The sequence below is a fragment of the Lissotriton vulgaris genome, chromosome 10 (assembly GCF_964263255.1).
Source record: "Lissotriton vulgaris chromosome 10, aLisVul1.2, whole genome shotgun sequence".
Lineage (NCBI taxonomy): Eukaryota > Metazoa > Chordata > Amphibia > Caudata > Salamandridae > Lissotriton > Lissotriton vulgaris.
In genome coordinates this window covers 29,274,914-29,299,756 of record NC_141698.1, presented here as the reverse complement: position 1 = coordinate 29,299,756, position 24,843 = coordinate 29,274,914, and the positions used below count along the sequence as shown (strand labels likewise).

At 47.6% G+C, this 24,843-nt stretch overlaps 1 protein-coding gene across 2 annotated transcripts in view; it reads left to right on the top strand.

Moving 5' to 3' along the window:
- Positions 1-1,606: 1,606 nt before the first annotated feature.
- Positions 1,607-24,843, top strand: part of PORCN (porcupine O-acyltransferase) — a 64,117-nt gene continuing 40,880 nt past the window's right edge. For both annotated transcript variants that reach the window (XM_086940330.1, XM_086940329.1), the window contains exons 1-4: positions 1,607-1,719; positions 6,940-7,186; positions 16,613-16,805; positions 24,347-24,390. In XM_086940330.1, the coding sequence (XP_086796456.1) occupies positions 7,051-7,186; positions 16,613-16,805; positions 24,347-24,390 (373 nt within the window). In that variant the 5' untranslated portion in view covers positions 1,607-1,719; positions 6,940-7,050. The remainder of the gene's footprint in view (positions 1,720-6,939; positions 7,187-16,612; positions 16,806-24,346; positions 24,391-24,843) is intronic.

Sequence of the window (24,843 nt, the reverse complement as noted above, 5' to 3'; positions counted from 1 at the left end):
TGTGAAGCAGGCAGGCGACTCGGGAAGCAAATGGAGAGTGCGTGCACGGACACACATGCACTCGGCAAAATCCGCCTTTTAGCTTTCTGATTTAACGGCAATAGGTCTCTCTACGAGACCTAAAAATAAATCCACCTACCTTTGACAGCAGGTCAGCCGCTGCCTCGCCTCCATCCTCTTCCTTCTTCCTGTCTAGAGTCTGGCAGCAGGAAGCACCTGGGATCCCAGGCTCCCCTGAGCCAATCACAACGTTGCAATGCAGCGTTGTGATTGGTCTGAGTGTCATGGTACAGGACAGCATGATGGGGAAGATGCAAAGTGCGCATGAACTGTTTGGCCGGCCCAAGAGGGCTGGACAAGCAGTCATGCGCACTTAGGGTGTGCAAACCACCTCTTCCCTGCTCTGGCCAGCCAAATGACTGCAATAGGAAGAATAAAATGATAATAACGATACGTTATCATTTATATTTTTCCTTTTGAGCGGTGGGGTGACGCTCCTCAGCAATATGAACCCCGCCGGCGGCGGCAGCGGCAGCTCAGCATCATGTGACTCTGCCCCCCAGAGCCTGGATACCCTTAAGGGTGATTAGTTTGCACTTTACAAATGTGGAATCATGTCCAAATTATTATCACCGCGCAGAGATTCAGGAGCACAGCACAGGCTCACCCTGTTCGTTCTATTGCCTATCACAAACACATACATCTTACAGACCTTAGCATTGCACTCTTGTTCTCTATAAATGTTTCATCATTGCCGACAAGTGTATACGTATCTTTTATTTGCTCTAGGCTATGGCGTAACTGAAACCAACCACAAATGCATTCACAAGAGGTCAACGTTGTAAATATGATTTATTTATTATGATTATGTATGATTTTATTTAGAAGTTTTGTTTTTAACCCAACGCTGACACCTTTTATATTTTTAACAATATAAATATGCAACTTGATGGCGTTGTAACTGCATATATGTAACATGTTAGCATGATCAGCCCAACATGTGTTGTGCAAACTCTTATGCGAATACTTTTCACTGCAAAGCTAAATAAAAACTATTTAGAAGAAAAGAGACACAAGAAACAAGACAAATATATAAACCTTTCTGATAAAAAAAACATGCGAAATGCACAGAGATATCAGGAACTCCTTTTAAGGAAAGCTCCTTTAGATGCATGCGTGTCAACACTCATCACTCATCCGGGAAACTCCCAGTTTAGCTAGAACTTTTTAAAGGAAAATGTAACTTTCTCCCTCTTAGAACTGCCTCTACTCCAAGACAAGCTATGGTATTTGCTCCTGGTCGTGAGTGGTCCCAGACACCATGCATTGGGGCCGTCGTGATTGCAGCAGGTCCCCGGGGTCCCCCCGAGGCCTCGGGGGTCGCCTGCGGGGCACAGGTGGGTGAGGAGCGACCCCCGAGCTGCAACATTGAATCCGCTCAGCCCTGACCAGGAAGCCCCGCTGCCCCCGGGGGGCATTCCTGCAACCCCAGGTCCAGCATCACAGCTTCCTCAGCTCCGCCCTCCCATTGGCTGCGCTCAACCCCGCCCATCCGCTCTTCGCGCCGCCATTGACTGCAGCCACCTGCCACTCACAATCCTGTGCAGGCAGCCCCTCCCGCCCCTTCCTCTCCCCCAGGCTTGCAATAGAGAGCGGAGGAGCAGAGAGGCCCCCCCCTCGCTGGACGGAGGCTTCACCCCCAGAATACCAGGGGGACAGGTACAGTGTAGAGGGGGCATGCACAGTGCAGTGCATGGGGGGGGGAGGGGTCATTAATTCTTCAGGTGACCCCTGGTGGGGGGGCTTACAGCAGAGACCCCCCCACCCGGGAAGGCATGGCTCCCAGTGTGAGCTCGGGGAGGGCAGACCTGGTGCAGCCCCCCAGCCTGGGTCCATGTACAGGGGTGCTGGGGGGTTCATTCATTCTTCTGGCGATCCCTGGTGGGGTTGCTTGCTGCAGGGACACCCCCACCCTCGAAGGCATGGCTCCCAGTGTGAGCTCGGGGAGGGTTGATCTCGTACAGGCACCCCCCCATCCTGGTGCCATGTACAGGGGTGCTGGGGGGGGGGTCATTCCTTTCCTGGAGCATCCTTCCATTCCCGCCTCCCTGCATGGGAAGATTGTGGGGTGCGTGGGCGGTGCGTGCGCTCTTTGGGGGTTCTTTCCGTGGGTGTAGCACGGAGAGAGCCGGCAGAGAAGATGCTCCCCAGTGCGGGGCGCACGAGGCCAGAACTGGTCTTGGTGCACATCTGCACCTCACTGGTAACCAGGGCTTCTAGGCGCTAGTGTGTGCAAGTCAAACATTGGAGGGTGCATGAAGTAGCTTTTCAAGATAGGACTTTTATTTAAAAAAAATCTCTGATTGATACCGATGCTAAATACTCAAATGCTGTCAAATTGGGGGCGGGGGATTCCCTTTCTCCCCATCCCGGGTCCCCGTCAGCCTTCCCTGCTGTTCTTGATGTCACTGTAAATACAGAAATGATGGGTTCAGCCAGGGTCGACTGGCCTATGGGGCAGCCAGGCACTGCCCGAAGGTCTGATCTGACAGGGCAGTGTGTGGTGGGATGGGTTTTACTGCTGATTTCTCTGATATCACCACAAACAAGCTCACATCCATGCAGTCACCCCACACCTTGCAAAAATACCCAGAACGAGTGCCATAACCAGTTAAAAACTGCCTCGATTTGCAAAAGTGGCCCCCTTCTTTTCTTTGGCTACCTGGGGGCTGCTGTTTTTGTGGGTGCCCCGGCCTATCTTCTGCCCCAAACCGACCCCGATTCAAGCTGGACTCTTTGTGGGTGAAGTGGTGATCTGTCTGGTATGTTTGGTTCAATAAAGTGTTGGTAGTTTTAGACAGAGGGATGAATAGAAGGGTAGAATGGATTTGACTTGTGGGGCCATCTTGACTGAATGGAGAATCTGTATTACACAGATGTGTGAACCAGATGGACTATTTGCTGTAGCGCAGCGCTCGGTTCCAGGGGCGTGATCATCCATAGCGGTGCGGTCCAAGGAACTTGCATGAAGCCTACCCCCTTGCGTAAAGATGGTGTTACTGTGGGCACTAGATGTAGTTTGCTCAGGCTTTGGAGAGTTGAAGAGGAAGATAAGCCGGAGAAGAAGAAAGTAATGATGAGACAAGCCAAACACATATGCAAGAGACATCAAGTTATTTTTCATTATAGCAACTCCTAGTCCCAAGCACATGATTTTAGCTGTTGGACATGTGACCAAGATGTGTATCAAGGTATGAACTCTGGGGTTATTCACCCACCATACTTCATTAACAGATTACTCTGTAAAAGTATACTTGGATATTACATGGTCTTCGTATAACAGAGACATTATTCTATATAATTTAATGTTTACAGAATAATTACATGAGGATTCAACTTTAAAAAGGAAAAGGCTTTATGAATTAAACACACTTGAGCCCTGATGAAGCTAAAAAAGGATGCTTTGAACGAAACGCGTTGGCTGGATGTCCTTTGTACGTATATGGATTGAAAATAAAGAGACAATTAAACAGATATTTTGCAAAACTCTATTGGATTTCCAAGGACTACAATTTCTTTCCGGGTGGATCTTTCCATTCGTGGTTTAAATTTATGTCTGCTGGGCAGTGGTACCAAACAATGGCATGTACCGGAAAAGTAGTGCATGGGACCCTAATTTGTTGAAACTCGGAGTAAGTTGCAGTATCTGTGGTCTGCCGTTCACATTTTTTGGCCTTAGCAGGTGGAGCGCTGAGCCCTGAGGACCCCAAATGAATGAACATCTTTTCACTGATGGGCGTTTGTGGTCATGTTTTATTGAGCAGTGTTTCATTTTTACATGTTGGTTTTTACGCAGTTCCTTTCTGCTCATGTCTAGAAAGTGGACAGGCACATTTCCAGGAGCCGGTAATAGTTTTATTTGTTGGCAAATGGTAGAGATGTCTCCGTACCAAGTGGTCATTGAGGGATTATGTCGAAGGTAGCAAATTTACATAGTTGACGTAATCTAGTTCAAGGGACGCGAATTAAGTGACAGAGTTCAAACCCTCTGCCACCCCAGGAAGCCTGCAGAGCATGATAAGTTGGTCCACCCGGTCTAAGGGCAAACTGGAGTCGCATAATAAAAGTAATCTGCTGATCTGGGATTGAGTTGTTTGTGTGATGAAGTGGGTTATTTGAATGCCATACAGGATTCAGTCCAGCCATAATTGATGTTCAAATGTCGGGTTGTTGGCTGAACTGCTTGGGTGTGTGGTTTTGTTGTGCGTTCTATCTGGTTGAATGGAGTGGCTTTATGGTTTGCATTGAGTAGCACAGTGGGTTGAAGTGTATAGTGTTGGGCGGAACACCAGATTTGGTTTTAATTATGCAAGTATGTTGGCTTGTAGGGCACTGGGCTGATTTCATAAGTGTTTTGGGGTAAGTAAAGGTTGGCACTTGGACGCATTTCGCTAGGGTTCCCTGTTTACACTCCCAGGCTTCCACGTGATAACCTAATTTGTGCTTCAACTTGTAGCTGTGGTTTTCTTACACCCAAGTAATTTGACTGACACACTGGAAGACAACAATGTTCCACAGAGAAGCCTGGGACATGCTGTGTGGACAACATGGAGCGAGATGGCAATCCTGGGTTTAATAGTGAAATTGGTGTGTTAAATGGTGCATGCATGGGTATAATTGCGGCATGTTTTGGGCAGCAACGCTACTCTCGGCTGCATTGTGGGTTGTATTTAATTGGGTACTAAATTGGGTTGCATTGTGGAATGTAGTGAATTGAATTATTGGATTGAGTTGCGGCATGTGTTAAGGTTGGCTTGCATGGTTTGTTCATTGTTGTGATGGAGTTAGTTGAATTGTGTAATGGGTTATTTTAACATGCAGGTAAGACTGCGTTGAACTTCAGCAATAATGTTGGATTGGTGTTGTTTTGTACAGGTAGATGTTGAGGTAATTGTTTTTCTTTATTTTGAGGAGTTGGGTGACTAAAGGCACGGTGTGTTAATGCATCGAGTTGAATTTTAATGGGGATGTGGATTAGAACGATGAGTTGAGATGCATTTGAGTGGAGCTCAAGTGTATTTTGCATTCATTAGAGTTTGTTATATTTTAGGTGGTAGCTGACGTCAATTGTGCATGTGCAGGGGTCTGGTGCCCTAAACTGAGGTAATAGTGTAATCTCATAGGACATGGGCTTTTCAGAAGGGCACTTGTTTGTTTCTGGGAGACCGGGTGTGTATGCTGTTCTCTGTTTGTAAAGATTGGCCCTTTTATTGGTTGTGATAGCGACCTTGTTACTTTTTAAAATAGGCAAGTGTGTTCCTATTGAGGGCATGGTACATTCTGATTGGTCGCATGTTGCCTTCCAGTCGGGTTTAGTGTTTTCCAGTGGGGGCATGCTGCATTTCAGAGCTTGTCTTGGTCACTTCCATGGGGTTCACAGTGCCTTTCAGTGGGAGCCGCGCTCTTCCAGGTATGGGCTGAAGGTAACCACTGGTATGTTTGTGGTTGAAGAACGGTGTTAAGGTCCCTGCAAGGAGAGGGGTGATGGTCATGGAGGTTTTTTCCATTGGACTTGGGTGTAGAGGGGGTGCCTGCCACTGGGGTATTTGTGTCTTTCAATGAGCATCTCATGTTTGCCATCTGATGGTGGAGGTGTAGATTGCCTTTACCAAGGGACACATTGCCACCCAAGATGAGTATGTCTTCAGGTTGGTGTTGGAATGTGGCTCCCACTGGGATATGGTGGGTTCCTTTCCAAAGGGCCCTGTCATTCGAGAGGGCGGGGTGTTCTTATGAAGAACGTCTTGGGCTGAACTGAGGGACGGTTTTACTTTTATCTAAAATGTATAGCTGTAAAAATCACAGAATGCGTGAAAGGGATAAGGTGTACATTCCCAGAAAAATGTCGGCTTCAAGTGGATGTTTCTTCTTAAAAGGGACAATGGTGAGGTATCACTCCAACCACCCACGTACATCTGTCTGCCACTTCCTCTGCCTGGTCTACTGAAGTCCTGTTTTGCCCGAGGTAACATTCTAAGCTGGAGTCCCAGAAGAAACTGCGTTGGACGCACTTTTCATGTGGTTTCCTAGTATGGGTAGGCAGTGGTGCCTTCTCCCCCAGCGATGCCGTTTCAGGCATTCGAGTTTTCAGGTGATCTGCTCCCAGACTGAAATCTATGCTTCGATTCATACTTAGTTACAATTCTGCTGTTCTTCTGAATAAGCAGACATGAGCTCAGCACATTGCACTGATTAATGAAATTCAGAAATAGAACTGGATTCCAGTTTCATCAGGACTATCAAATCCCCGAGTCCCCTCCATGTCGTTTTTAAAGCATTGTTTCATGCTAGTTTTGTGAATGCTGAATTGGAACGAGGAATATGAGGCTCGTGTTTAAAGAACATAGTTTGAACCCTCTGTGTGTAGTTCACAAGTGTTTAAATTATGCACAAAACACTCCTTGCATGCCATGCTGCTATCCCGCAATACGACAAATTGATGGACAAGTACATTGAAGACTGAGATCTTAGGAGTTGAATCCAGAGACTTGCCCGTAGCTAGCCCTGGGATCCAAGTTAATCAGTGAGTGCGTTTTGTGAAGTCTGGAAAAACATAGATCAGAGTTAGTTTTTGGAAGGTGGAATTGACCTTGTGCTGAAGATGGGAGGTGCAAGTTAAGCTAAGGATTTCTCAGAAGTGGTGGGACTCAGCTGCACTGTTATTTTAACACTGTGTCCTACTGAGGCCTGTTTGGGATGTGATGGTAGGTTGGAGATCTTTTTGCTACAGACTAAACATGACCCAGAGTTGGTTAGTATTGGCTAGATCTGTTCTCTCAGCAGTGCCTCCATTTGAGGTTCAGTTGGTGGGTGGCAAAGTTTGTTATACCTTTAACTGAGTTGAAAAGATTGACCCTGTGTATCCTCTTCCACCCTCAGGGCTTCTATGAGACGTCTACCCATGGTTTTTTAAGGAAGAAGGTTCTGTGCTGCAGACTGGCTGCTTCCTTTCGGCCTGCGATCTTGATTTGTACAGGATCTTGAGGTGTCATGGCACCCGTAAGCAGACAGGACTTCTACGAGCAACTTCTCCATGGCTGCATCATACCGACGGCCCAACAGGGCTTGGAGCAGGTCTGGCTGCTGCTCCTCATCTGCCTGGGTTGCAGGGTCCTCTGGAGGCTGGGTAAGTCTGAGAAGAGCTGGGACTTGTCCAGATGGCATCTGTCGGATTGAGACACAGATATGAGCAGTAGTGTTAGAAAACATCCCGGCTGCCGTGTCGCTGCATGATGTTTGATCAATCTTGTACATAGTAGTAAAAGTATATTTTAAATGCATAATTGGGTGGGTTCAGTCTTGGAGGGCTATATAAGAAGATCGGTGTGGATATGGAGCAAAGAAAAGTACCATATCTCTTGAAAATCTGTTACTGTTAATCCGCAGACATATCTGCTGCGAAACTTTGTGAAGTTTTTGACTTAAGTTTAGAGGATGAGAGGCACAGGTCTTAATAGCGTTAGAGTTCCATCGAACATAAGCAAGACGGAAGAATGAACAGAAACTGGAATAGTTGCCGGGATAGTGAGACGAGGGACATTGAAGCGTAGTAGAAGAGCTGAGTGAGATGTGGGAAGGAGAACATCTCACGATGACTTTGAATACAATACTAGTATATTTAAGATAAATACTTTGAGACCCGTGGGACCAAAAAAAATAGAAGCTAAAATGAATGAAATAAAACTTCAGTAGGGTGAAATGGAATGAGTGGCGTTAAATCTCATAATTAGGGAGTTGTGGTAATCGAGGCGCAAAAGGATGAGGGCGCAGGTGAGGAGTTCAATGAAATCAAAAGATTGAAAAATCTGAAAGTGGTGGATGTTGAATAGGTGGAACCAGAAAGTGTGAGCAAGATGAGAAAATTAGGCAGAACAGGAAAGTTGGGGTCACTAATCGCACATTTCAGGGTGAAGGCAAGCAAACAGGAAAAAAGTCAAAGAAATAAGCCAAGTCGTAGAACAGAGGGCTTGGGTTTGCATCGCTATCTGAATGTAGAAACTCTGCAAAGGATGGGAAAGAGAAGCACACCTGGGAATTCTAAGCAAAGAAGGCAATGAGAATTCTGATTATTGTTCCTAGATGGAAATTAAGATAACTGGATTAAGATAACTGGCTAACCCCTAGGAAACTAAAACTGGCCTTTTAATTTTAAATGGTGAAAAGGCATTGTAGAATGGCACCAGAAAGCAACCGGTAGGCCAATGTAAGAAAAGGCATTGAGGAGAATGAGATATGTCTTTGGTTTGGCCTTTATATTTGCACAATCAATTTTCATAGGATGGGACCAACCCCCCCCCCCCCCCCCCACCCCTCCCCCCCGAACCCCTTGCTTGCATGAAATGAACATAGAAGAAATGGTGGTTGAGGTCGTGTGTCCTGGAGTCTCTCCTTCTATAGCTCTACAAACTGGGCGAGGGACAGCCCTTCCTCGCTTGTTTATCAGGGTAGTGGGTGCGAGCAGTCACAGGCTCCTCAAGGATGTATTGTGGGGGGCTAGTTCACAGACTCCCTCTTTAAGTGATGTTCCCGGGGCCAGGACAGTAGTCCATTTCTTCATATGAGGGCATACTTGCTGCGCCCCTCCAAGTCACAGGACAAGCCCTAGACTTTGCTTGGCCATGAACAGGCCTGTGCTCCAAAGCCAAAAATAAGTTAGGATGCAAGCAGTCGGGCATTCAGACCAGGGGTACATGTCTGTTTACCTGGCAGGGGGCACTCCCACCCCAACAGATTTTAACAGAAACTCTAGGAAAGGCTTCGACTATTGAAAGATTCCTCATTTAATTGATGTACAGAACCTCATCTTGTGTTAAATTCAGTAGCGAGATTAAAAAGCTACTTTCACATTGTAGTTTCTGTGGGCCCTTCACCTGGGACATTCATTCACTCACTCATTCATGCACTCAGTGACCATCACCTGCTTGTATACTGGCACACATTTGTGGACTAACGTATGGATAAATGATCGGTGTTCGGGTGATCCAGACATAATGTCCACTTAATCTTTATCCCCTGTGCAGAGGAAATTACATTGGAACTTTTGTAAAATGTAAATTGATACTTGTTGGTTGGTTGAAAAAGCTTTATTCGAGTTATACACTCATAAAAGCACAAACATGGAATTAAAAATTCATACATTTCAAAACACATTACATACATTTTAAAACACATTGCAATTAAAATTCATATTTCATATACATAGAAAACATTTTAGTAATAACTTGTGCGAGCTTTCTCATGAATTTTTTTTTTTTTAAATTTAGTACATGTTAGAAGGTAGGGCCCTCCGCCTAATAGACCATGCCCACCCCAAGTATTTTGCTGTTCCTACTACAATGGGCATTTCGGTGGAGGTACAAATGATTCTCAACCCCTCTACACCACTTAGTACCCCAAGATTTCTACAAACAGGTGCCAGCCATAATTTCCTTGGGTTTGCATAGGCCTCACACAAAAATAAAAAGTGAATAATACTTTCATTGGGGGCTCCACATACCGGGCAACACAAGCTATTGCTGCTCCTCCAACTACACGTCAATGACCTCAGGGGGAGAGAACCTGCCCTTAACTGGAAGAATAATTTCCTATCTAACGGAACAGTTATACTGTCCCAATACTGTTCCATTGCAGGTCTCGTTTTAATTTCCATAAATCTACCCCCCATTTTTTCTGCATGTGTACTCCTCCAGAGCTTATGTTCTATATGATCCCAATATATGGCCTTAATAGTGTTTTTACTTGGGAATACTTCCCCAAGAGGATTTTCCCAGAGATTAGAGAGACCGAGCTCAGCAAGAACATCCCTGAGCATCTTCAACCATGTGATTTTATGAAATACATCCGATATAACTAGGGCTAGAAATCCATCAGCATAGTGTCTGATCTCTGGGGTCGTCCAAAGCCGTCTCCAATAAAGGATAGGCCTTAGTCGGGCACGGTCACTAACCAATCTCCTTCCTAAATCCAGGCCAAGTGGTATTAGTGGGATACTCTGGGGGAGACTTGTTATTCCTCTCAGGAACCTATTCTCAGATGTTTGTAGGGTGCGGAGCCTCTCAAAACCCCATACTTCAGCCCCATACAGGGCTGCACCCAAGGCTTTAGCATCGTAGACCATGAGGACCGGTTTTATGGGCCTAGTTTTCGATTTTACTTGTTCAACCCGGAGCGCCCCTGAAATCTGCTGGTGTTTCAGTACCGCCTCTCAATGTGTCGCGACCAACCTGGCTTACTCGATATCTCTACCCCTAGGTAAGTAAAAACATTTACTACCTCAAGCTTAATGTTATTCAGAGATACCCTTGGTTGGGATCGGCGCTTTTGTCCGAAAACCATCAGCTTTGTTTTACTAACATTAACTTCGAGACCTTGTTCCCTGCAAAACATATCAAATATGTTCAAGGCTCGCTGGAGTCCTGCCGGGGTTTTGGACACAATCAGGGTATCGTCAGCGAACATCAGGATCGGGACCCTGGTGCCCGCTAGCGATGGTGCGTCTACCCTTGCATCCAGCATCCTATCCACTATACCATTAATGAACAAGGAGAATAGCAGGGGTGCCATTGCGCACCCCTGCCGTACACCCCGCTCGACTGGAAAATTAATGGTAGATTCCCCGTTCCTCCCCCACTGGACTTTGGCAAAGTTGCTTTCGTGGAGACGCATTATTAATGTAAGCAACTCTGGTGGGACCCCTATCTTTTTCAGAACTACCCACAACTTGCTCCTGGGCACCAAGTCGAAGGCAGCCCTCAAGTCTACGAATGCTACATAGAGGCTGCCTTCGCCAAGGAGTACAGTCCCCCACCATAGCATGGTAAATCGAAATATTTGATCTACCGTGCTAGTTGCCCGCCTAAATCCTGCCTGGTAGGGGGAGAGGGCATTATTCTCATCTACCCAAGCCATAAGTTTGTTAACCACCATCTTCCCCACCACTTTTTGGATAGTGGCAATCAAACTTATCGGCCTATAGTTGGCCGGGAGTGACCGATCGCCTTTCTTATAGATCGGTATAATTATTGCCCCCTTCCCTATTTCTGGGATTTTAGCCCCTTTAGCTAGAGCATTTCCCAGTAAGGTCACGTACCTAGCCCACCGAACCTTGTCATGCTTAAATATATCTGAGGGAATTCCATCTAACCCCGGTGCTTTCCCCCCTTGTAGTGTTGAAATTACCAGTTCAGCTTCCTTATTTGAGAATAGGTTTCCCTTGCAAAATACCACTGGGATAAGTTCTATGGTCATAATATCCCTATTCTCTGCATACTGGGGTTTAAAATACTCGACCCATCATTGATACTTGTATAGCGCACTACTCACCCGCAAGGGTCTCAAGGCGCTTGTACGAATACCGCTGTGGAACCCATCCTGGCTTTCCCTGTGAGGCGTCCACTCCTGGGCACCCCCAAGGTGGAGGCCAGGCATCCTTAGCGTTGTGGGGGCCGTTGTGGAGATTAAGCAAGCTATTGCCCAGAGTTGCAGAGTGGGACTCCATGATTGGAATAGGCACCGAGGCGAGAATTATCAGGTCCCTGGAATTTTGAGCCCAAGACCCGCCGAGGCGGGGAATTGAACCCTGGTCCCGGGCTAGACCTCTGCATCAGGGTCTGCCGCTCTAATCAGTGATTACATGGGGCTTGTCACTTGGGGGTATATATGGTTTTATTGCTTATAATGTTGCGCGGTATTGAAGGACTAAGGACTGTATATGTTTGATTCAGGACCAGTTTAAAATTAATGAATCTTTGTGTGATGATTTAATTGCAGTTCCCCTGACGAAGGGCTATGAAAAGCCCGAAATGCATTGGGTATTAATAAAGAAATGCTGGCTCGACGAAATCTTGAGTTTTGGTCGTATTCCTGATGAGGCCTGTGGCACGCTGTGAATATATGAAGCATCCAATACGCATGATTTAATATGTTTGTGGAATATACAAGTGAAAAGCATTGAAATTGACTGGATAAAAATGGTTAAAAATGGTTAAAATGGATTAAATCGATTCCGATATATATTTTGGAAATTGGGGCAGGATGTAATATCCTTTACAGCAGTGCGACTGGGAGTGGAGCATCTTTATGCTCCCCACTGTTCATGTTTCAACTTGTGTACCAACAGGGCAAGGTACATGCCCAGTTAACGCACGCAATGCGCAGATGAAGATTAAAATGAATTACTCAGAACAAACACGGTGTGCACACCACCACCTGTTTTTTTGCTCTAATCAGTGAGCCACACTTCTCCAGTTGCCATTCAGTCTTTGGCTACCTCTCCCTAAAGAAATCTCTACTATCTGGTGATGGAATACTTAGGTCTCCATGAGCGCCAACACTTACTCTTTTTGGAATGATCAAATGTAGACCGCGCTGCATACAGCATGTCCACACCCTCCTTGCCTCTTTGGTGCATTGACGCGCATAATATATCACTGAAGCCCAGTCTCTGAATGTCCATTCAGCCGTCCACCTGTCATGTGTGAATTTGTTCTACTGCAGTCTTCATGTATTAACAGTTTGTAAAACAGGTTAGCTGGTAACTTCTCAGTCATCAACACTGTGGCAGCTTTTTGGATTTCAAGGGATTTCTTAGTTGGCATTGTGTTGCAACATTATCGATGAAGTTGCAAACTGAACAAAGTCTTGCAGTCTGCTTGCGCTCACCTACTTTTAGTACCATTTCCAAGCTTTATTTCGGTCATTCTGGACCATAAAAGCAGAGAGTATAATACATAAATCACTGGATTTGGGCAATAAAAACATCAATAAACATTATAAAATATAACCAGAATGCAAATGAATTGATCAAGTTTCATAACAGTTAAAAAGATGTTAAAATTTTAAAAGAAGTTAAAATAACAAAATTAAGAATTAATAGTGTTAAAACAGTAGAAAATACAAAGAGGGCATTTAACATATGCAGGGGAAATTAAAAATCTTTCGGCGCCTATGCCACATAGAATTGAGGAAACGGGACACAGCAAAAACAATCGGAGGATAGGTGTCAGTTCTCTAAACTCTAAAGGCCTCCAGACACTGCCTATACCCTAAGTTCCTGCAAAGTGGTAAGAGCCAGTACCTACTGGCTGCATTATAGCCAGGACAGAAGAAGAAAACATGAATGGCTGCCAATTCTTGGCTGTTACAAGCAGGCCATCCAATGGGAGAAGCTTTTGACAATTTGTTTGTAAATGCATGAACCGGCAAGGAACCCATTCTGAACTGTATATATAGCTTCATTGCCATGGATGGTTGAACAACATCAAGGAAAGACTCAAATAGATACTGGTCTTCAAAATGAAGGAAGTCCGAAGTTATGCGGCCTAGTTTTGTGCTCCCCGGAGTTTCAGCCAGTCTAAGCCGTCTGTGAACTTTAAATAGTTCTATCTGCGATATTGTCGGGGACACGTCCTCAGGGTGGGTCCATTGGTTTGGCCGGCCTAATCTGAAGCACATATCTCTTGTGTACAAACCGGGATAGTTTTCCCACCCCTGGGAGTCCCAGATTTCCTTAAGTTCAGACTGGTAGTCTGTTAATCCGGGGGTCGCCCATAGTCTACGCCAGGAAGTCAAGGGCCGCAGTCCAATCTCCTCCTCTATGGGTCTAATCCCAAGATCCCTAGGTAGGGGGTGAGAGGGGTACTTAGCGGTAGACCCAAGAGCTGCCTCATAAACTTATCAGATTTGGCCAGTCCACCTGCAGGGAGATGACCCCAAAGATCTGCCCCATGCATTATAGCACTCCTGATTCAGACTTTATCAATCCTGGCCAGCGGGCCCGGCAGTCTATATGATGAGCTCCTGAATGATTTTACTCTTCCTCCCAGCCATCTGTGCTAGCCGTAAGCCTGTCTTTTCTTGCTGCGGGCCCCATCCAAATGTTTCTGACAGCGTAACACCAGGGTAATCATAAATCCGGCCCTAAGTGAAGAAGCAAAAAAGAAAGTAGGTGGTGTGGTGGTGAATGGGGTTGAGAACATGTTGAGGTTCAGTAAAAGTCATTCTGCCACATATAGAGCAAATAAATATCTCACTTTTCACATGGACATCACATGATTCCAGCACTGCTTGTGTAAGATACGGGGTGGGTGGAGAATTAACACCCTCATTCTCCATAACACGAGGAGTCAGACAGGGCTGTGTCCTGGCTCCCTTTCTGTTTAACTTATACACTAACGGGCTGGAAATAGCCATGCTAGAAGGGCGCCAGGACCTACCTACCATCAACCAACGCCCTATCCCAGCATTACTCTATGCTGATGACTCCGTTATATTAGCCCAAACCCTAGTACAGCTGCAAAAGCAACTGGATAAATATTGTAACTATATGCTTTCTCTGGGTCTAAAAGTAAATAAAGGCAAGACCTTTGTCATGTACACAGGACCGAAGGTTAAAAATCCCAAACATCTATACATTGAACAAACCAAATTGGAACGAACCAGGGAATATCCCTATTTAGGTATTTTAATCGACGACCAATTAGCCTGGAAAAGGGCAACGGCAAGCAGGAAACTGCTCTACCAGAGAGCGACCTCCGCGCTTGTCTCCTTCTCCAGAAAATTGGGAAAACCTGCTCCATCCGAGTTGCTCAAAATTTATAAAGCTAAATGTCAAAGCATTGCAACATATGGCGCAGGTGTTTGGGGCCATGTAAACACTGAAGATCTACAAAAAATCCAAAACGGTTTTATAAAATACCTACTGGCACTTCCGCAGAGTGCTCCGATATACGGCTGCCATATAGAGCTTGGTATCGACTACCTCACAGATACCATCAAATGTCAACCAATCCTCTTATGGCACCGCATTTGGAGCAAACCCCAATGCCATCTAACACGTGCCCTGATCTCAGATTGTTTAAAGATGATGTCCTGGAAGAAAATTCCCTGGTTGACGTATGTCTTTAGCTTTTTGAAGGACCTGAACCTTACACATTACTTCACGGATCCTCCTTCAATAGTAGATATAAGCAGAAATGCACTAAAAAATCAATGTCTCACCCACCTAAGAGAACTGCGCCTTTCTGGTGAAGTACTTAAGCAAACCAATGTGCAAGTTCTGTCGGTCCAAGTTTCTCCAGGTATCCAGCCCTATCTCACTTTTTATTTATCGAACTATGAAAAATACCTATTAACAAGGTTCCGTGTCAATCTATTTTTCCGCCTTGTCACATTTCCGACCAAGTCAAACTGGTCACAAGACCTAGTCAAATGTCCGTGTGATCATGTCTCGCCCCAAACGACTATGCACATTGTTCTGTTTTGTCGTTATTATATTGAACCACGTAAGCGTTGGATCATTCCACTGTTGCACCAAATGGGGCTGAGAACCTGTCGTCCGGCATTCTTAGCCCTTCAGCACCTAGACTCACAATATGTGGCAAAGTATGTAGTGCTTTTTCTAAAATCATGCTTAACTATCCGTAATGCCATGGAGTCAATGTTTAATTGAGTTTGCGATCTTCTGAATCAATCAATTCTTGTATTATGAATTACAGTATAATCTTTTTATATTTTTATCCTGCAATATAATAATGTGTTTTTATGGAAATGTATTACCTTATATGATGTACTTTTTATGATTATCAATACGTTAATCGAATAAAAGATTTTTGAATTCAATTGAATTGATTCCAGCACTGTCACAATAGCAAAACACATATCTAAAGTGGGGCTGATACTATACTAGTGGTGACTGCAGGCAGCTGCCTTGCAGCACCTGCACAAGAAGCCTCTAGAGGGTGCCAGACTGCAAACAATGACTTTGTTGTTAGTAGAAAGAGATTCCCTGTCACTGGGGCTTCACACAAATCCTTGCACCAGAGCTGCTCTGCCAGTTTGAGTCAAGTTCACTAACATCAAGTTGGCATGGGGCAGAACCTGAGTTTAACGTCTGATTCAGCTAAGTACACACAGTGGCAAATTAAAGGTCATGGAAATATGTGCACTCCGAAGTTCCTTTTAAGTAGTTAAATATACTAATGACCGTGGAATACCCAGGTAAACGATGTATAAGTGTTTCTGACGAAGCTTTGCTTGTTTTGTTTGAGAGACGGCCTCCTACCAGTGAGACTCAAGTACGCTGTGTGCTCTCTAATGCTTCAAGTGCGCATGAAGTCTCCCACGCATGCCTGTTCTTTAAACGCACATGTACAAGAGGCATTTTCATTGTGGCCACCCACTTGTCAGTAATCTGTTCTTCGAAGTGTTTTAAAGCTCCACCAGAGGTTTTATTCATTACTCAAGGAAAGATGTTTATTTCAGTTTTGCTAGGTATGAACCAGACCAATGCAGAGGCTACATGGGAGTACACCATTTACAATGTAGTAAAAGATTTGGTAAGGCTGCTGTGAAGATGTGGATTTTGAGGAGAGCCTAATAGTGCTCGGGTTCGTGGAGAGTTCGTAAAGGCCTGGTATTGTTGAGTTAAGTTGCCTTGTGGTGACCCAAAAGCTAATTCAATAGTGCTGCAAGGCAACTGGAATGTGTGAGTGCTGCAGTCAGCTGTGTGATCTGATTGGCTCCTCACTTGTCCAATGGTTGTCTCTCCCACCAGGCCTGCCTTCCTACGTGAAGCACCTCAGCACAGTGGCCGGAGGGTTCTACAGCCTCTACCACTTCTTCCAGCTGCAGATGGTGTGGGTGGTGCTCCTGAGCCTGCTCTGCTACCTTGTCCTCTTCTTATGCCGGCACTCTTCCAACCGCGGAGTCTTCCTCTCTGTCACCATTGTCATTTATCTGCTTATGGGGTAAGCAAAGGGCTGGTACTGTGGCCGAAGGCCGATATAAACTTTCTGTCGATCGGAGTAATGCGCTAATTTGAATTCCGATATGCTCAGCTGGAGAATGTGGTGTCTTTCTGGCTCGGACACCCTCTTCAATGGCAAGAACATTCTATTGAGTCATGCATTAGAGGAGAAAACATTTACGTGTAAGCAGTAAGCTCTGTAGCGTGTGATTTAAGAGTTTAAGGAGGTAACTGCACCTAGAGGCAGATCAGGAAGGTTTCACCTAGAAGACATTTCCGAGAGTAGAGTGAAGTTGAATGTGTCGCTATAGCACACTACTACTGACCTAAACCCCTTGAGAAACATCAGACAGCCGCGTCAACCAGGAGCTAGGATTTTCTTTCATTTCCTTACCAGATCCCTCTCAGGCAGTTGGGGGTGAGGTGGGCACAAGGCATACAGGGGCTGCTAGCCTCCAGCCGTGACTCAGGGTAGCAAGGGTGACCAGTCACAGTTAGGTACCATGCAGTGCCTAATTTGATCAGGTGGGACACACCAGCACTCATTTTCTGGAGACCAGCACTTATTGTCCCTCATCAGACATTTACCAAGGGAAAGAAAAATGCACAAATGGACAGGAGGAGGAAGAGAAAAATGGTAAAAAGTAACAAAAGGAGGAAGCAGAAACTTGCAGGAGTGAGATAAAGGGGCAGGGGGTGTCTGGTGGTGGATTAAAGATGCATGCCTTTGAATCAAGACTATGCAGCCTAATGTTTAATAGTACCACCCGAGGGCTTCAGAGTACAGCTTTGGGCACCAGCATTGATTCTTTTACAAACTAGGCACTGGTACCACAACTTACATGTTATCAGACCCAGAACAAAAGAGAGAAAGGCAGAAAAGGAGGAGTGAAGGTGAAAGAGAATGACTGAAAAACAGTCAAAAGGGGAGACAGCAGTTATGAAAAAGAACCTGGAAAACTGAGATAAAGGGCCTGGTAGTATGTGTTAGTGGATGAAAGGGGAATGGCGTGAAATCTGACACCTCCAAGTTCGGTAGCACATGCCATGGACTTCTGAGCAAAATTTGGGCCCCAGCACTTCTTTTTTTACACATTAACAGCTTCTAGGTGCCCAAGAGCTAATAACTCAACAGTCAAATAATTTAATATTTAGCCCATTTCTTGTCTTTTGTGCAAAATAAATTGCTTAAATAACACACCAGAACAAGATACTATACTATTCAGTTAGATCAGCAAATTCAGGCCGGCACCCCTGGCTAGAATCTCCAGTAAGCACTGCATCCTCCTTTCCCAGCACTCTCTAAGTCAAAGCAAGCCTTGACACTAGAGTCTCCATCCAGTGTTCTGTAGGCAGAGACATGAGTAAGGCATAGGCGTAAATTACCTCTTTGACCCCTGTGTTATATGCATAACTCAATTCGATAGTTATGACCCCAGATATTGATTTGGGTAGAAATACTTGATTACTTGGCATGCATCATCCCCGGTTAAGTCTGTAAGCTAAGACCTGTGTTGCCTGCTAATGGTTCTACAGGTGGTGTGTGGGTGCAACCCATTTCTTCTGCTTGTTTGTCAGACTCTCTTTGGAAGAGGAATTGTCAGATACGTTTAGCACACAGGCTTATAACTTAGCAGCACTGTGTCTTCAGCAGTTTTGGTCCTTCCAACTGAGTGTAAGCTGGTCCTGTGGCAACGCACCTCTGCTCTACCTCACCTGCCGGGCCAATTCATCAGCAGTTAGTTGTCTTCTGCACCTGTACTTTCTCCGGCTGACCATGCTCCACTTCAGTGGCAACAGATTCTTTCTCCTCTGCCGGTGGCAGCGCCAGTTTGCAGCCCACTGCTGCTGCCAGCAGACATAATGGTAGTTGGTGCGTGTGAAGTGTTTTTGGAGCAGTTCTCAGCAGGAGCAGCATAGAGAGACTGGGAAACCCACTCATGACATGGGTTGTTTCCCGCTTCTCTCACTAGACTACTTTCTCTGGGTGTTCATCATGCGGGACCCCACTGGCCTTCTCTATCTGCACAGTCTCTTCTGATGCAAGACTAGGCATACTACTTCCCTTTCCCAGCAGGCAGCCAAACATCCATGCACTAGGCAGACCCTCAGCTCCTCCAGCAGAAAGTTCAAACTTCAGGGGATACCCCCCACTTTTGTGAGACTGGCAGTCAGGCTGACATCAGCCCTGGTCAGACAGCAGTCCTTCCAGCAGAGGATTTCCTTCATTGATCATGAAGAACTGGAAAATGAAAGGAAGTGGTGTGGTTGGATCCCACTTTTATGCACATTTTCGAGTCGGGCAATGTAGAGCGCTCTCTGCGGCTTCAGAACCAGTTTGCGTCGTTCTCTTTCAAGTGTCCTTCTTAGGCTGCTCTCCAAACAACCTTTGTGTATAGTGATGCTTCTTACAGCACATATTTGAAGCCAACAAGGGCACCCAACCGAGTCAGCACAGGACCTCGGGGAACATGCTCTTTAAACAACAGTGGTCCCATGCAAAAGAAGTTTTCAAGCACAATAAATGTAGACACAGTTGATTCTATGTTAATATGACATGTCCAGCCGGACAGCGGTCTCAATGTTTACTTAATCAGGAATAAGAGAAAAGAATTCCTTCAACAATTCAACATAGGGGACCACAAGCCTGTTCCCAAACACATACAAATTAGTACAGTGAAGAAACAAGAAACAAAACAGGGCTTTTAGGCAAAAGCTTCAGGATCCTGTGATTTCCAATGTAACAGAAATTTCAAAAGGCACCTTTACAGATGCATAACACATGGTATAAGTTTTGTATAAGGCGCACATAAAGGTCGACGGCGTTTCGATCCCACTAAGTAATCAAGGGGATCTTCATCAGGACATTGATTAATGCCTAATTGGTGTAAGCCTCTATTGCCTAGGGGGGACCCTAGTACGCTCGGCAAGGCGAGCTGGAGGAAAGGGTAGATGGCCGTGCTTTCACCCCCTTGCTCCTCCTGCCGCCTCCTGCTCCTGCCTGCCAGCCTTGACGCCTTGCTCCGCCGCCGACGCCCCCCTGGCCCCCTGAGCGGCCCAGCCACAGCAGAGCCGCCCGCTCGCCAGTTTCCCGCCGCAGCTCGCCACAGGTCCCGCCCACCACCGGCCCATTGGCCGAGCCGCTCCCGCCGCCCAGCTGACCCGCCTTCAAGTCCCCTTCTTGTGACGCCCCCAGAGCGACCGTGAAGCGGATGCGCGCAGCGGGAGCGCCGACTGAGCGCCGACTGAGCGCCGAAGGTGCGCCAAAGGTAAGCCCGTCTGCGCCCGTCCGCGCCTGGACCGCGCCCAGCGCCAGGACCCCTGGCCCCCGCAGACCCCTGGCCCACCCGCCGGACGTACGACGCCGCCACCCTCATCGCACTCAACGCCGGCCGAATCCCAGGATGCTACCGACGGACCCTTCTGCTGCAACTCCTGCAAGTTCACCTGCATCCGGACGTGCACTACTCCAGCACCAACCAAGACCAAGACGAGCAACAGCAGCAGCCGCCTGAAATGCATCCTACTCAACACCCGCTCCGTCCACAGACACGCCGTCGAGCTCTGGAACCTGCTCGACACTACTTCACCAGACGTCGCCTTCCTCACGGAAACCTGGATGAACGCCTCTTCAGCGCCCGACATCGCCATCGCCATCCCAGACGGCTACAAGATCATCCGAAGGGACCGCATCAACCAGACCGGAGGAGTCATCGCCATCATCCACAGGAACACCATCCGCATCACGACCAACACCGACGACACCCTCGCACCCGCCGAGCACCTGCACTTCCAGGTCCACATCAACCCCAAGACCACCCTCAGAGGCACCCTCATCTACAGACCCCCGGGACCACGCACACAATTCAGCGAAGACTTCGGCGACTTCATCAGCCACGATTCAGAAAAGGGGGTGGTGATGAACAGAGTGTCTGAATTAAGCAGACCACTCTTACCCAGTCCAAAGATCAGGGCTTGATCCATCACCGTTATTTATCTCACTGCACCATCCCAGTTCAGAACATGGCTATATGCAAATCATCAGCCCGCACGCCCTCCTCTCCGCTGACTACATCCTCCTCGGGGACCTCAACTTCCACCTGGAGAACAACAACTACCGCAACACCACCACCCTGCTGGACAACCTCGCAAACCTGAGACTCAAGCAGCTGGTCACCACCCCCACCCACTACGCCGGACACACACTCGACCCCATCTTCTCTCCAGCAAGGACATCGCCTTCAGCCACGCCACCGGACTCCACTGGACGGACCACAGCTGCGTCCACTTCAGCTTCAGAAGGACCACGATCCACCACCACCAGCAACAGGTTGCACGCAGAAGCTGGAACAAGATCACAGCCGACCAGCTCGCGACCTCCCTGAGCATGAACCCTCCCACCAGCGCAACGAACCCAAGCCAGGCGGCCACCAACCTCGCGAAGTGGATCGGCAACTGCGCAGACGACCTCGCCCCTCTGAAGACCCCGCCTAGCAGACCCGGTAGCAAGAAAGCCCCATGGTTCACCGACGAACTCAAGAGCTCCAAGAAGAACTGCCGAGCCCTCGAGAGAACCTGGTGCAGAGACCCAACACTGGATAACATGACTGCCCTCAAGCTCGCCACCCGAAAACACCACCAACGCACACAACAGCAAGGAACTCTTCAACATCGTTAAAGAGCTCTCCAACCCCAACGCCGGAAACGACGACATCACCCCTTCGCAAGACCTCTGTAACTCCCTCGCCTCCTACTTCCACAAAAAGATCGCAGACATACACAACAGCTTCAGCACTCAACCGACGCACGCCACGACCGAACCACCGCCCCCCACCACCACCCTCCGCGCCTGGACCCTGATCAGCACCGAAGACACCGTCCGCACGATGAACTCCATCCACTCCGGATCTCCTTCCGACCCCTGCCTTCACCACATCTTCAACAAAGCCGACGCTGTCATCGCACCCCACCTGCGGGACATCATCAACACCTCCTTCGACACCGCTACCTTCCCGGAGAGCTGGAAGCACGCCAAACTCAGCGCTCTACTAAAGAAGCCATCGGCCGACCCCACCGACCTCAAGAACTACCGCCCCATCTTGCTGCTCCCGTTTCCTGCAAAAGTCATCGAGAAGACCGTCAACAAGCAGCTGGCCGCCTTCCTCGAGACAAACGGATCCCTCGACCTCTCGCAGTCTGGCTTCCAGGCCAACCACAGCACCGAGACCGCCCTGATCGCAGCCACCGATGACATCCGAGCACTGCTTGACAACGGAGAAACAGCAGCCCTCATCCTCCTAGACCTCTCCGCGGCCTTCGACACTGTCTGCCACCGTACACTAGTGCAGCGACTCCGCAACGTCGGAATCCAGGAGAAGGCACTGGAGTGGATCATCTCCTTCCTCGCCGGAAGGACACAGAGAGTCCGCCTCCCCCCGTTCAGATCTGAAGCCACCGAAGTCATCTGCGGCGTTCCTCAAGGCTCCTTGCTCAGTCCAACCCTCTTCAACGTCTACATGAGCCCCCTCGCAGACATCGCACGCCAGCACAACCTCAACATCATCTCCTACGCCGACGACACCCAGCTGATTCTCTCCCTCACCAACGACCCCGACACCGCCAGAGCCAACCTTCACGAAGGGATGAAAGAGGTAGCCGAATGGATGAAGAACAGCCGCCTGAAACTGAACTCGGACAAGACGGAAGTCCTCATCCTGGGATCCTCACCCTCTGCCTGGGACGACTCCTGGTGGCCCCCCACCCTAGGCAGCGCACCCAAACCAACAGACAACGCACGCAACCTGGGCTTCATCCTGGACTCCTCCATCTCCATGACCAGACAAGTCAACGCCGCCTCCTCGTCGTGCTTCAACATCCTGCGCATGCTACGTAAGATCTTCCGGTGGATCTCCACCGAGACCAGGAAGACGGTCACCCAGGCCCTCGTCACCAGCCGTCTGGACTACGGCAACTCCCTCTACGCCGGAACCACCGCCAAACTCCAGAAGAGACTCCAGCGGATCCAGAACGCCTCAGCACGACTCATCCTGGACATCCCCCGTCGCAGCCACATCTCCGGACACCTGAGAGACTTGCACTGGCTCCCGGTCAACAAGAGAATCACCTTCCGACTCCTCACCCACGCACACAAAGCCCTACACAACCAAGGCCCAGGATACCTCAACAGCCGCCTCAACTTCTACGCTCCCAAACGCCAGCTTCGATCGACCGGCCACGTCCTCGCCGCCGTCCCCCGCATCCGAAGAGCCACCACAGGGGGACGGTCCTTCTCCTACCTCGCCGCCAAGACATGGAACTCCCTCCCGACCCACCTCCGCCTGACCCAGGACCACCTCGCCTTCAGGAAGCAACTCAAGACCTGGCTGTTCGAGCAGTAGCGGACCCCCCTCCCCTAGCGCCTTGAGACCCTCTGGGTGAGTAGTGCGCTATATAAATGCTTTGATTGATTGATTGATAGGGAAGACATGGCTTGGCAGTTCGGGCTGGACTGTTCCCATGAGGCACAGGGTCAAGACTGATTTGCATATGGCCATGTCTGAACTGGCTTGGCTTGGTGAACAAAATAAGGATGGATTAAACCCAGATCTGTGACTGGGGGTGAATGTTTTGCCATTGTGCAACATTCTGTCCATTATCCTGTGTGCTTTGCTACTACAAAAGTGGCATAACCTTCCGTATTCGATGCATGCGGACGAGGCAGGCTGATTTCCCCTCCGTCTGCGAGGCATGCTGTATTAGGGTATGCACTTGCAACCCCACCCACTCTCCATCCATATTTGTCATTTGCTTTGTGTCATTGTTCTTCTTAAACATTGGATTCTGAATCGTAAATAGGCTTGTTAGTCCCTCCTTGCAACCGCCTTGTCTGCATTTGTTACCGCCCATAATGACTGGACCTTTTACTTGGCTTTTCACACGGTCGGCTTTATATGGTGGGTGAGCATTATTTCGTTTATGGACATTTATGGGGATAACCGCGGCTGTTGTTAATTTATTTTTTGGGTAATTGCATGCTGAGCGCCGTGCCTGCTTTAGGGACACGGCGCTCAGATGAAATGGTTTTTAAAAAGAACTTTGGTATTGAACGCGGCACCCGCTTCAGGGACACCACGCTCTCTCTATTTATTTATTTATTTATTTATTTATTTATTTAAAACTAAGCGTGGTGCCCGTATGAGGTCCACCGCGCACTGTTTCAAATGATTTTTTTTACTTTAATACCGAGCGCGGCTACCGCTTCAGTGACACCGCGCTCAGTTTCATTATTTTAAAAAAACTTTAGTAATGAGTGTGGCGCTTGCTTCACGGACACCGCTCTCTGCAATACAATAGTTATTGCTTTTGCAGTAGTTTGAACTATTGGTATTGTAAATGACAATGCCTTTAGTTTGTTTATAAAAGACTTTGCCATTTATAATGCCAATACCTCAAAAACTCTCAATTGCAAGACCTACTGCATGGTTAATGCTTGTTGTTTCTTGTACTTGTTTTATATTCATTACATATTTTCTTTGTTTGCAGGGAGATGCACATGGTGGACACAGTCACATGGCACAAGATGAGAGGTAAGGGATCAGAACCCCACATGCAAGTTTATCCCTTGTCCTCCCTTTGAAGTTCTGTTCCCGCTCTTCAGTTGCTAGAAGATAAAGCATGTGGTGCGGTGGTGTTGATTCTTGTAAAGACCTCCATTACAGGAGGCCAGATAGCAGGTTATGGTATGATCTGCCCCTCCATCTCTGCTCCCTTCGGTTTTCACACTTTTGCTTGTCTTCTACACTAAAGATGCTTTTCCATACTCCATTTGAGTGTGTCCCACACCGATGTCTCAGTAGCTCACTGTCTCTGATCTTCATTCCATTTCTTTTATTATTTCACATCCTTTTGCACGCTCTCTTTTCCCATCAGTCTGGTGCTTCCTTTATTTCCATGCAGGGATGTGGCTATTCCTTGCTTCTGTGAAGGCTTTTGTCTGTCTAGTTCCCCATCTGATTCCATGTAGGGATGTGCTGCTCCTT